Source organism: Numida meleagris, chromosome 2 (assembly GCF_002078875.1).
Source record: "Numida meleagris isolate 19003 breed g44 Domestic line chromosome 2, NumMel1.0, whole genome shotgun sequence".
NCBI classification, from domain to species: domain Eukaryota; kingdom Metazoa; phylum Chordata; class Aves; order Galliformes; family Numididae; genus Numida; species Numida meleagris.
Genome location: NC_034410.1, coordinates 86302736 through 86316699, shown reverse-complemented (window position 1 = coordinate 86316699; position 13964 = coordinate 86302736). Strand labels below are relative to the sequence as shown.

Sequence of the window (13964 nt, the reverse complement as noted above, 5' to 3'; positions counted from 1 at the left end):
TGGCACAGCTGCCCAGAGAAGCTGTGGGTGACCCATCCCTGGAGGCGCTCAAGGCCAGGTTGGATGGGGCCCTGGGCAGCCTGAGCTGGTGGGTGCAGCCCTGCCCATGGCAGCAGGTTGGGGCTGGGTAGGCTTTGAGGTTCCTTCCAACTCAAGCCATTGTGATTCTATGATTCTGTGATTCTATGAATTCTAGTGTATGCTGCAGGTTTATGTTCGGCTGTCTGAAACAAATAGTCCTGGTTTCTCCCTTTGTTGGATGCTGCATATTACTTAGAAGAGAGTGACAGAAATATTAAGTGTGAGGAGTCAAACAAGGCCTTCTTGGAATGAGTGAAAGGCGAAGGAGTTCCTCATGGACTCCTGAAAGGAATTATTGAGGGAACATGGAATATGTTGAGCAAAATTCATGGCTGGGTTTTCATTAAGAGAAGTGAGAAAGAAAACAGGAGGGTTCTGCTGCAGGGGTTAATGTTAAGCACTAGGGCAATACAGAAGAAGCATGCAAATATGTGACTATAACAAATTTGGGGGAAAAAAATGGGAAACTGAAAACAGTATGTGAAAAGAAGGCAGAAGGCATCCTGTAACTAGCGGTAGATAGGATAAGGTCTGACAGGATTGTTGAAGAAGACAGCCAACATACCACCTTTCAGTGAGATGTTGAAAACGCCAAAAAGACTGGAAGCAAAGTTCGAGAGCATCAGTGTGCATTCACAGAGGTAGGAAAGGTTATAGCAGGTAGAACACCAGGTCAGCTCTCAGCAGTAATAATGCAATTAGGGCATATAGCTGCGAAGGCTTTCTGTGATCATTATTGCTATGAGGAATGAATATAAAGCTAGTAAATGGTAGTTTCCCAGGAGATAATGTCCAAGCACATAAATCTGAGGAAATTCACCAAGAGAAAGTACAGTAATGGTGTTAGTGCAAAAAATAATTTAGGATAAATCATTTGCATTCACAAAAAAGTTTGAACAAGATGTAAAATATGCGTAGTCAAGGACGCTTGTTCTTAAGCCTTTGTTAGAGTTTGTACAGTTTAATCAAGATGGGAAGACTGAAATTTCTGAGCTGAAATACCTAAGGAATAAAGACACAGGGAAAACCTCTGCTCTAAGTGTGAAAAAAAGCCCCAGAAAAAAAAATAGAGCATTAATAAGGTAAATGACTGTCCTACTATCTGTAAAGCTTGCACCAACATTTTAATAGAAAAATTACTTTTCAGAAATTCTGAGAAGTATTTTCCGGGTTTAATAATGAAATGTAAAACAATGGATTTTGAGATTTTGTTTAGTAAGAATAGTTAGTGAATTATAAATGGTTTTGAGAGTCTCAGTTAGAAATAAGTAGTGTAACCATACAAGTAATGTGTATTCTATAATTACTTTTCTAGGAAGATCTAACACGCCCTCCCTTATCAAAATTAAAACACAAAATCGATGGAATAATTAATACATTTGAAGAGTTTATTTTTAAAAAGTAAAAGTTTTTTTTTTTTTAAGAAAGGAAACAAAGTGTTAACTAAACCTTTTGAAAAGAAGTAAAAGAAAAAACTAAAAAAACAGTAAGATGTTATATGTAATTGTCCATAGGATCTTATATTATAGTCAGCATAATAGCTGAAAATAAGAGTGTATCTGTTGCTCACTGAAATATATTGCAGCAATTATTTAGTTTACCTAAATTACTTGAGCTTGTTAAAGAAAAATCCATAAGTTGAATTATTTTACGTTTACTGTTATTAAAAGTTATTCTTCCCTTATAATGATGACATGCATCACAGAAAAAAAAAAATAGAAGTAGTAAGTTTTGCAAAGGCTTTAAAATTTTCCTCATCCAAAGTTTTATTTTAAAATATATATATTTTTTGGCTTTATTAGATCTGTACTATTCAAAATAAAGCAAAATTAAAGACTGGAAGTGGAGTGTAGAAAAGTACGAGCAAACAGGGAACTTTGAATAAACTCTTTGCTCAAATAGCTTCCTAAATTCTTTTTGGGGAAAAGAAAGTCCCAAAGAATGTTTTTCAGAGTAATGTTCCTTGTTTTAGTAACAACCAACACTTGGATGTTCTCAAATAAAATGAAAAACAAAATCAGAGGAACCCAATGTACAGATACATTGCAGATGGATAGAAAATTTGTTCAGGGAGAAGATTTAGCCAAATTATCAAACATATATTGAAGATTGCTGTGGGCTGATGATGGGTCATTATTCACAGTCGTTGTAACTGGGTGTAGGACAACATTGCCCTGCAACGTCTCCTGACTCCCACCTTGGCTGCTTATTCTCTTCTTTACCAAGACAAGTATGCCTGTCTCTTTTTAAATATTATTTATCATACACTTTTTGACCAGTGCCAGGGATATTTTCTCTTTTTTATAATACATTATTATATATATATATAATATAATATAATATGTAATATATAAATTAATATATTTGTCTGGCAAGTGTCATCATTTGGTGCAGTTGCGTAATGCAAGTGAAGCATGCTGCTTTCCCCGCTGTGGGTCTGTGTGAAAGGTGGGTGCTCAGCCCCTTCATGCTCCTCTGGGAACCCTAGTTCTACAGGCCAGCCTCTGTGCTAGGAGAGAGTCCAGCTGCACTGCAAGGAGGAGCACATCAGGAATTTAAAAGGAAGAACAGTGGGTATGGAGGCCTAAAAATAAGATGGGTTAAAAACACAGACTTGGTGAGTGAGATAGAAACCGTGAGCTATTTCAGGCATCTTGTACCAGACTGAAGAATGAATGCTGTGTAATTCTGATATTGACATGCCAATAAAATCAGGCTGATCTGGGGAGTGCTGCTGGTACAAGACCTCACCTGTACTAGTTTGCAGAACATAGTATATGAATATGTACATTTGTATGACTACATGTATGTACATATATATGTTTACATGTATATACATAAACACATATACAAAACACGTTATTCAAATAACGATACGCAAGCCAGGATAGCTTAAAGATAGTAAGGGTGTGCGTGCCAAAGGCATCGGTCAGTGTATTACTTCCTGTGGGCATATGTTGTCGGTACATATATAAATGTTCTTTTCAGGTAAATAGAAAGCATGAACAGTAGACAGTAGACAAGATCCTTTATATAAAGTAACGCCTAGCAAGTTTGAGTATCAGAAACTATTGGAACAAAACTACAGTTCTGTGCGCAGAATATGGCATAACAGAACCTGAATTACTGAAGGAGACTGCTCAGGGTCTACTGCTTTCTAAACCTGCTATCTCATACATTTTTATGTGGATGCAGTGAATTGAAATTCTGGATTCCAAATAATTGTTGAAAGTTTAATCAAAACTGTGTCCTATTCAGAAACATATAAGTAATTTCATCAAAAAGTTATAGCAGCTGGTTGTAGTAGACAAAGTGGAGACCTGGTATATGTAGGTCACACTGATAGTAATGCCTCCAATTTATTTCCATGGAAACTACAACAGATACAAAGGGCAAACTCTTCAAGAACAAGAGCCTGCATGCCGCGCTCATAAAAATCTGCACCAGTGGAGGTGTTGCACCACCTTACTGTGCTCACATCCACTGTTTGGTCTCCATCAACATTCAGCAAGCATCAATGAATGTCCATGGGTGCTATTTTTTCTGCATGGAGGAATTCCAGGACACACTTTTGCTTCATTCACACTTCCATGTCAGACACCATTGTGTCAGACTGCCCCTCTGCTGCCATCTGTTGCACAGCAACAACATGGAATATTGGCGGGAAGGTTCAACCTCTACTGCCATACCACCAACATCTGCCTCTGACATGACGAGCCCACATAATAAAATGGGAGGCATTGCTTTGGAAGCTGACATCATACATGTCATGATTGAAGAACTGGCCCAAGAACTCAAGGTGATACTGGGTGGTGGAGTTAACCATAGTCATGTACTTACCAAGGTTATTCCTGCTTCTGTGTCTGAAGGATCCAAAGTTAACTTTTATGAGCCTAATGATACTGGAGAAGTATCTTCTTTTCTCTGATAACACTTCTAATATATGACTCTACCTTTTTCAGACTAGAAGCTTCACACAAATTTCAGTTCTCTTTTTCTCAGAATCATGATTTTCTTGTGATTCACATAAGGTTTTTCAGTAGAAAATAAGCCTTTATTCTTTGAATTGCCATGAAATAATAGGGATTTCAGATGTCATCATCCCCACATTTTCATAATGAAGATTATGACTGAGTCAGCTAACCCCAGTTTTCTGGATTTCTTTGGAACAGATTGCTTGACTACTTGCATTTGCTCTTTTCTGAGTTGTTGTTTTTTTAAAAAATTTTGATGGTACTTGTATAGTCTTTGATATTATGTGACCCTGAATGATATATAAGGTAGAAATTTGCTCAGGTACCATGGTATGAGAATATGCCCATTTATATTATACTCTATTGCTCCTCTAAAAGCCAGTTTTTTTGTCACGTTATCCGGCTAGTTTGTAGTTCTACATTGCTGCACATTTGCCACATTATAGTTATTTTACTAGCTCCACAGGTACACTGCATGCCCTAGTGGCTTCCTGGGTTTTGTTTTGCAAATGAGGAGCTCAGTCTCTAGGAGAACAAGGCTCCAAGTTTATCTCCTTTATGTCGTGTTGCATTATAAATAGCTTTACTAAAACTTACAATGGCCCACTTATCTCCCTGCTGGTGTTCAGATACCACTTGCAGTGGAGAATTCTGTTGGAAAAGGTTCAGAAATGTTGGCCTCATGTATTTGTTCTTACCTCAATCTACTCTGCTTTCTTGGTGTGCCTTGTACTTTTCTTGTTTCCTTTAGTCTAACGTTATACTTTGATTCTTCAGGTTTTTCTTTGTCATTTCAAATGATTTTAACTTTGGTGCAATCTAACACTGACTTATCCAAATTAATACATCGGTATCATGAAGGAATTCCATGTCAAAAGCAATGTGTTTTTCACAGACTTTACAAACCAGGTACAGATGCCTTCCAAATGTCCAGTGCTCAATGTGCACTTCAGAGTCTTGGTTTTGTTTTCTCCTGTGTTTATTCCAGTCTGTCTTCTTCTTTCTCTTACTCTAGTTACCAGTTTGAAAAACTTAAGTTGTTCTTTCATTGCTGACGAAATCAAGTCATGTATTTCCCAGAGGAACTGGTATTTCTTCACCATAAGAATGTTCTGTAGCATTTAATTCATTTCAAAAGGGATCTGATTATTATCTGATTCTCCATCAGTAACAGAAATCACTGAGTGATCGTATCTGTAGAAATGCCTTGCATGCTGACTGAAGATAGCAATGATCATAATTTAACAACAATCAAATTTAGGATAAATAATTTCCTCTTTCATTTTGTAAATATTTCCTGTTGGTTGTGAGTTTCTTAAGAGTTGCATCTTTTTGCTGCTAGGTGGTTTCTAATTCATTATATGTTTATCTGGAGTTTCAAATCATTAGGATAATTTGATAGCGTAATCATCAGCTACATAACACAAATTTATATGATCAACACGTTCCACAGCTTATCTCAAAGATAAACTGGAGTGATCTTGTCACTAATTTGACTGTATCCAGGCATGCACTTTGATATGATAAGCATGACCCAGTTTTCTTGAATCCTGAATAATGTATTGCATTAATCACTCTTGCCATTCCAATTTTCAAACTATGAAATCTTACATGAAATTTATTGCACTGTCTGGTTTTATTCATCGTGGCGAGCTCCTCACACTGTTGCACTGTAAGAATGGTTGTACTGGCTAGACAAAAAGTTTGATGATGCCCAGAATCAGCATCTTGAAACTTACAAATTTTTTTTTTTAGCATAAATGCATATGTTAAATGTTTACATATTTTACATTATTTAACACATGGTATCTATAATGGAGGAATCATCACTGAATATTTACCATGTCTAGGAATTCATCCTATTCTTTCTGCAAGGAAAGGTGCATTTTTTCTTTGCTGTGAGCAGTACTCTCCCAGTGCCCATAAACAGTTGGTACTCCTTTGCTGGAGCCTTTCTCAAAGTATAACTTGTTGGACTCTTTGCTTTGTGATCTGGATTTGCCAGTGGATCAGAGGAAGAAGGCCATGTAGTATGGAAGGTATGGGTGCCTCTGATTGAAACCAGCATGTCCTTTTAGTGACATCTAGTGTTTTACTACACTCCCTGCAATGTCTCCTAGTCCTCTCTTCACCAAACCCTCCACCAAAGTTATTAGTGCCATGTTCTGCCATTTAAGTCACAGATTTTAACAGAGAACTACCTTCTCTAAACTGTAGGGGTGCATCAAGCATGACATTGATAGCACGTCAACGGATGTGACTGTCCCACTCTACACTGCGCTGGTGCAGCCTCACCTTGAGTACTGTGTGCAGTTTTGTGTGTCACAATATAAAAAAAGACATACATCTACTGGAGAGTGTGCAAATGAGAGGTCCAAAGATGGTGAAGGGTGTGGAGCGGAAGATGTGTGGGGAGGGGCTAAGATCCCTGGATTGGTTCGGCCAGGAGCAGAGGAGCTGAGGGGAGGTCTCATGGTGGCTGCAGCTGCTCCCAGGGAGCGGAAGGGCAGCACTGAGCTCTGCTCTCTGGATACAGCGACAGGGCCTGAGGGAACGGCATGGAGTTGTGTCAGGGGAAGGGCAGGTGGGGGGTAGGAACAGGTTCTGCACCGGAGGGCGGTGGGCATGGAACAGGGTGCACAGGGCAGTGGGCACTGCCCCAAGCTGCCAGAGTTCAAAGACGATTTGGTAACTCATCTCAGACAAAGGTCTTGAATCTTGGAAGGTCCTGTGGGGGGCCAGGAGTTGGAGTCAGTGATCCCTATGGGTTCCTTCCATCTCAGGATATTCTATGATTATCTAGGGGAAGCTGTAGGGGCACAATACCATATTCTTAAGTGACAGGTCAACTGTAGTTTATTTTACCAGAGCTTCATTTTTTTTCTCACTTTAGCTGTTGTAATTCAGTGTAACCTGGAAAAAGTTTCAAGTTAACTTGGAGGCTAAAAGTTGAGGGAAGAGACTTAAAAATGCCACAAGAAATCAGCTTTACACTCAAAGTCTTTAAAGTGAAAGACCAGCCAATGGGCACTATCAGGGTGCAAAGAGATGTTTGTTTGGTGATTACTTAACCAAATCCTGTATTGCAGGAAGGGGAAAGACTGGAGGAGTGCTAAAAACTAAGCAGGATGGTGGAGGTATAATGTAGCTGGAGTTGGGCTGGCAGAAAGCAACTGGGTCGTGGAAGCCATGCTAGAACAGGAGAAAGGGACTGTTTTTTCAGGTGAAAGACTGAGCCCTGTCACGAGGGCTTGCTGTGATGGGCAGGGGCAGGAACACATGTACCATGGAATTAGTTCTTTATGTGGAAGTAAGGGCAGCACGAATACGGAGTGGAAAACAGCTGCAAGCACACAGACCCCCGGAGAAGGCATAGGAACCGCGTCCCCTCAAGCACCAGCTGGAGCAGAGGGCAAGGCGACGAGGGCCAGTAGGCAACGCCGGCCCTGAGGAGCGCGGCTGAGACGGCTTCCCTTCCCCACCTCGCGAGGGCAGTCGGGCCGCCCTCGGCCTGCCTCCTCCCGCCGACGGAGTCCCCTCCTCCTCGCCGCCGCCTCCCCAGCCACCGCCGGGGGCGGGCGGGCACGGGCGGCCGAGCTGCTCGGGCCCTGCCGGCGCTGCCCATGGGGGAGTGCGGGGTGCCCGCCCAGGTCCAGCTCTTCCTCCGCGCCTGCGAGCAGGGCGACTGCGAGACCGCTCGGCGTCTGCTGGGGCTGCCCGGCGGCACCGCCGGGTCGGCGGCCGCCTCCGCCTGCGGCACCGAGGAGGCGGCGGAGCCCCACGGAGAGGCGGCCGCCGCCGCCCCGGCCCCCGCCGTCGCCGTGGACTGCACCGACGAGGCCGGCAACACGGGGCTGCAGTTCGCCGCGGCTGGCGGCCACGAGCAGCTGGTGCGGTTCCTGCTGCGGAAGGGGGCCTCGGTGCAGAGCACGAACCACTACGGCTGGAGCCCGCTGATGCAGGCTGCCAGGTAGGGGCGCCCGCTTCCCCAAGGCTACCGCCGCCCCGCCTCGCCCCCGTCCCGCCGCGCCGCATACCCGAGGCGGGCGGACACCGGCCTAGGCGGCGGACCCCCACAGCCCTCCGGCCCCCAGGGCGGAGCAAGCGAGGGAGGGCCCCGTAGGGGCTGGGCCGCGGAGTGCTGTGACTGCGCTGAGGGTGTAGTCACCTGTCGGCCCCCCAGAAGATGGCCCCGTGGGTAAAGAGTGTGGGTGGGGATAAGTGCTCTAGTCAAGTGCTGGGTTTCCTTTTTCCTCCCCTTCCTACGGCAGTGTAGGGTATGGAGGGGGCATGGAGGGGTGTGTGGTGGTTGACGCTAGGCACGTTGTGTTGCTGCTTGAGCAGACCCAGTGCAGAGCCTTGGTGCCCCAAAGCCTTCACCTGAGCGAGGAAGCACCGCCTGCCCCTCGTCCTCCCAACCTTGCTTCGTTTTCTGTTGTTTTCACATCTACCTGTTGAAAAATCATATCTGATATAACACAGATTAAAGTAAACGGAAATAATTGATTTCTTTTGGCTTTTCCTTCCTTTACTGAATGGAGAATGATATACCTATCACTGGAGGATACACAAAATGATTACTTTGGATGTTAATGACAGCACCGGATTTCTTTGTGTATCGTATCATTCTCCTATCGCTCAATACAGAGCTGCAGAAGGCTCTGGCATTGCTGCTGCTTGTGTTTGTGTTTATCTTCACATACAAGAATACTCCGTGGGATTATGTATTTTGCAAGATTTGAGGACAGTGTGAATTGAATGTTTGATTGAGAGGTTTTTTGTATTTTTTTTTTCTTTCATAACATTAAAATACTTGGAAGAAAAGGATCTGTTTGAAAGTCAACATTCTCCTTTCAGTTAAAGCCCACAGAAAGTTCCCAAAGAATGAGTCACACAGCTGGTTTTCCAGTAAGAACAAGGAAGACAAGGTTCAACAGTTCTGTTATTTCATGAATGTTAAAAAAAGTACCAAAAACATTCTTAGATTTTTTCTTTAATGAAAACCTTTCACTCGTTCTCTAAAGACAATAAACCAAGTCACCATAGCCCACTAATTCTTTTAAAGAAATGATTTGTTACTGCTAGAGAAGTATTATAGATACAGAAATCTGCAGAGAAAGCTCGAAATGGCAGAACATTTTTTTTTTAATGGATAACCGAAAAGGAAATGTAGTAATCATACAGACGTACTTTTCAAACTGTGAACGTGTTGAGTTTTCTGGCTGTGTTTAGTCCTGTTGAGATAGCATATGTGTATAAAAGTAACCATGTCTCCAGTGACTGCAGGAGCTGCTGTATTGACATAGTGAAGGCGGCAAAGTTAGACACTAAGCACTAGACAGCACTTGGAGGCTTCCTTCTGCAACTGTGTGTCTTCTGCAAAGACACCAGGGAATCTGGGTCCCATGTCTGCTCTTTGTAATTGGTAGCATTCCTGGGGATTTCCTCAAATAACAATTGTTTTCTGTTAGCGTGTAAAAGGAGCTTTCAGGATCAAAACTTGATTGTGTTTAACACTGCACAAGCATATAGTAGTGCATGGTAGCTGCAATGACCACCGGAGAAGTACATCTCCTGTAAATGTATTATGTTTAGTAAAATGTGAGATTACTTTCTCAGCTGAGGAGGGGTGGAAGGTTCCCATTTCCTCACTGCGAGCTAGCTGATTGGAGGGGTGGCTTGCATGATTGCCTTTTGCTCACTGACAAATTACTGGGGCTTGTGCTTGGTTGACACCAAAGCTGTGCTTTCAGTGAAACCAGTGTCAGAATGCAAGTTCCAAACGTTTTCACACAAGGAGAGCTTCTCTGTTCCCCTAGTGCTGAGATAAGTTCAGCTTCCCTTAAGATAGCAGTGGCCACTTGCTGTATTCTTTTCTGAGCTTTGTGAGCAATTTACACTTGCCTGTATTCACTGAGCCTTCCTTCACTGTGGGAGTTGGTTCATTTTTCCCGACTGCAAAGTAGGGGATGATGCTATTACAAAAGGTGGGCGAACTATTTCATATAATAGCCTGGCTTTTTCTTTGTTTTCTTTTTTCTTTAGTATTGACTATTTGAAGTTTTTACCTTACTCATTTAATAGTAAAAAGGGTATTTATTTAAGATCTCTACAAACAGACTGGCTTTGATTCCTGACTCTAATATAGGCCTTGGAACACAAGGCTGAAATTGACTTCAGGGCCTGTAATTTATGGAAGCTATTCCGTTGATGTCTTGAGGCTAGCACATTGTTGCTTTGGCCAGAGCATGCTCTTAAATTGGTGTCTAGTTTATGGGCATGGTCACTGGTGCATGTGAAACATTTTAGGAGGGTACAGTCCTCAGCTGTTGATTGCTCCCCTCCAGTAAGGTGATCATGGCCCTATTCAGTAATGTGTACATAAAATAGAATCATAGAATCCTCAGATTGGGATTGTAAGGGACGTTTAAAGGCCATTTAGTCCAGCTCCCCTGCAGTGTATGGTGGCATCCTCAGCTTGATCAGGTTGCTTACAGCCCTGTCCAGCCTGGCCTTGAAAGTCTCCAGGGACAGGGCATCCACCACATCCCTGGGAAACCTGTTCCCATGTCTCACCACCCTCACTGTAAAAAACTTTTACTTACATCCAACCTGAACCTACCATCTTTAGGTTTTAATCTACCCTCTTTGAGTTGTGCGTGATCCCACATAGTAGCCCAGTCCTTTCCATTAGTCGGTAGGCCAGTTTAGTAATGAAATTTTCTGTGTTTGGATTATGTCAGTTTTCAGAGTACTTCAGAAGCCTCTATCATCCAAGATGTTCATTCTCACCTTTTTCATACCTCTTTCTTTCTCTCAAGGTTTGGTCACCTAAGCGTGGCTCACATCTTGCTGGAAAATGGTGCTGATCTCAACGCACAGAACAAGTTAGGAGCCAGTGTCCTCACAATGGCCTGTAGAGGCGGCCACGTCAGCATGGTAAAATTGTTGCTGGAATCTGGAGCTTATGTAGACAATTATGATCATTTTAGCACAAATGTGCTTAACAGCAGCAGAGATGACCTTCCTGACATCACTCCACTGATGGCAGCTGCACAACATGGACACGAGGCAGTGGTACATCTGTTACTAGACTGGGGAGCTGATTGCAATTACACTGTGAAGACTATGGGCTGGAGTCCTTTAATGCTGGCAGCTGTTAGTGGTAAGGTGAGCTTAGCACAGCAGCTCATGGAGAAAGGTGCCAATCCTGATCACCTCAATGTACTGCATAAAACACCTTTTGAAATCTCTATGGGCTTCAAGCACAAAGACATGAAGGACTACCTGGAGTCTCTCACAACAATTAGACTCCATACAGGTATGGAACATCATTTTCGTCTTTTGCTTTCTTGGTGTTTTGATCCTATATTTGGAAATTGAAGGAGTTATTTTGTATGTACACTGTGTTCTTTAAAATTTGTAAATGGACTTCTAAGAATGTTGGACCAGGTGTACCTACCTTGGGTGAAGCAGGAATGCTCAGCTTCAGCAGATTTCCTCCACGTTAGCATGACAAAATTTCTGTCCTGCAATAAAAAATATTCAGAATATTTTAAATTGCTATATAGTTTTCAACTTTTTTTTTTTTTACCTTTAAAGCACATGCTATAGATGCTTATATTTAAAATTTATAAAGGTCTATTTGATAGGGGACTAAAGAGGGAACATCATAAACAGTGTAAGATATCAAAGAAAGGATATCACAAATGGAGATAAAACTTAAAAAAAATAAAATCTAGAATAATTGCATTGTAGTGAGAGACAAAAGAGGTTCAATTTGTCTAGTTCCCTGAAGTGATTAAGAGAAGTAATTGATAATGTGTCCACATTAAGGACAAGAACTCGAATACTGGAGGGCCTTTTTGACTGATAGCCGAAGGAAAAAAAAACTTGAAAGTTTAAAGGTAGAAGAATTTAAATGGCAAATAAAGCATTGTGTTTGGTGGTGAGGTTTAGACCTGGGGTGACTTAGAAGACATATAGAGACCTTAACAGTTTCAATCAAGATTAAATGTCTTTCTAGAACTTATCATCAGATTCCTTTCAGCGTGTGTCACATTCAAGTCATCTTGTTCCCTACTTTTCTGATCCTTGAAGGAGGGGTGAATACTTAATTAATTTCAGGACTTCGTAAATTTATAAGCAACCTTCTCCCCTTAGACTTGAATATGCCTGCATGTGCGCACGCACACTACGCTAACGTACGTACAAAATTAGATGAGAACAACTTTATTTCAAAGCAAATTTCAAGTAAAATGACATTCAGAAATGCTGCTTTTATGGTGGTTTTAATTCTGCATTGTAATGCGTACATTATGCACTGGATGAGATAAAGGAACTGATAAAGAAACAGTCTGTGACTGTGCTGTTAATGAATATGTGATGGTAGCTTTAGCCAGGAGAGTTAAAGGATATAAGAAAACCAGGATTTTGAAGAGAAGTAATACCGTGTACTAGATGATCTGAAGGCTAAGGAAGATAGGAGCAAACTTTGACTGCAGTATTTTTTATCCACATTTCAACATTATGTCCAGTGCCACACAATCAGCCAGAAGGACAGAACAGTATATGGTTTATTGGTAGTAGTTATTTTCTTTTTGAATTACTGAGTAAATCTGTATCCTGAATACAAATTACTTAGTATTTTGTATGCAGTTTCCTGGGTTTTTCTTTTTTATTGAAGGAAAAGGCTGAGCCTGTTGTCACCCATCACTTTGAAATGTTACAAATGTCTTACACTAGTTTTGCTGAAGTATTGTGGATTGGCTCATTTTCCTTCTCCAGAAGTTTGTTTATGCTGATAAGAATGCGTTAAATCTGTTCATGAAATCAGTTTTGTCTGGATGTCATGTTGGACATTTGAACGTCAACAAGTCATTTCAAAGGTTGAGACCTTATTCTGTATGTTGCTCTTCAGGGTCACTTTTCAAGATATTTGTGCTTTATGATGCAGCCTGATGCTGGGAGAAGCTTAACAAGAGCATTTGTAAAAGCTGCAAGGAAGGATAGGCTTCTGGTTTTCTAGCACTAGAGTTTTTACTATGAAATTTAAGGATAGGACTGACCCTAAAAAGAACCTTTCCCAGGTGCTTCCACGCATTTAGCCCTGGTGGCACAAAGCGTTCAGGGTGTGTTAGTCCACTTTCTGCAGCTTGTGATACCCAAAGAGGTTTATTTAAATCTTAGCTAATTATTTCTCTGTTACAGTGCAGGGTAGATACACTCACAATCCCAGTCACCTACTTAAAGCTTGTTAATTTTTACTTAAATTGACTCCTGCAGGTCAGGCTTCCCTTGTACTTTAAGAAGGAAGGACAGAAATCTGACATTTCCTTCTGCTTCGGAGGAGATTTGAACTCAGTCAGATGCTGACTTGTAGGTTAAGTTTGGAGCAAGAACTTTCTCACAGCCAGGCTACCAGGCAGAACTGGCTGACTGCAGGCATTTGCTCGTGAGCAGCCTCTGAGAAAAAGACCTTGATTGATTACATTACACAGAGTCAGGCATCGGTGGGATTTGCTAATACAATATCCTTTGTCTTGCCTGTGCTCTTGTACGTAAGTTCTGTGCATGCATAGTTAGCCTGATGAGTGTCGAAGGTCTCCTGTAATCATCTAACTTAAAGGGTGGAAAAAGTCTGCTTAAGCTAGAACAGTGGATTTGCAGTGAAGCAGATGAGTGTTCCTGCTACCTCTGCTGAAGGGGAGTTTCCATCAGCAGAAGGGTAGGAACAAATTGGCTTGGAGAGGAGATGAAAAATATTAAACATCTACATAAATTTCCACACTGATGTTTGACTATGGCTTTAGTCTGCTCTCACACTGCAGTCTGGTATATCTTTTGGAAGGCAACAAAAAAGGATCTCTTCTTCTGAGCCACTGCCGTAGACAGGGCAAACTGCATCCC

At 41.8% G+C, this 13964-nt stretch overlaps 1 protein-coding gene across 2 annotated transcripts in view; it reads left to right on the top strand.

The window, feature by feature from the left end:
- Positions 7017-13964, top strand: part of ANKS6 (ankyrin repeat and sterile alpha motif domain containing 6) — a 39901-nt gene continuing 32953 nt past the window's right edge. Inside the window, exons 1-2 of one of the 2 annotated variants that reach the window (XM_021387421.1) lie at positions 7017-8025; positions 10877-11376. In XM_021387421.1, coding sequence (XP_021243096.1) covers positions 7679-8025; positions 10877-11376 — 847 coding nt within the window. In that variant the 5' untranslated portion in view covers positions 7017-7678. The remainder of the gene's footprint in view (positions 8026-10876; positions 11377-13964) is intronic. The other variant, XM_021387420.1, reaches the window with a different exon arrangement.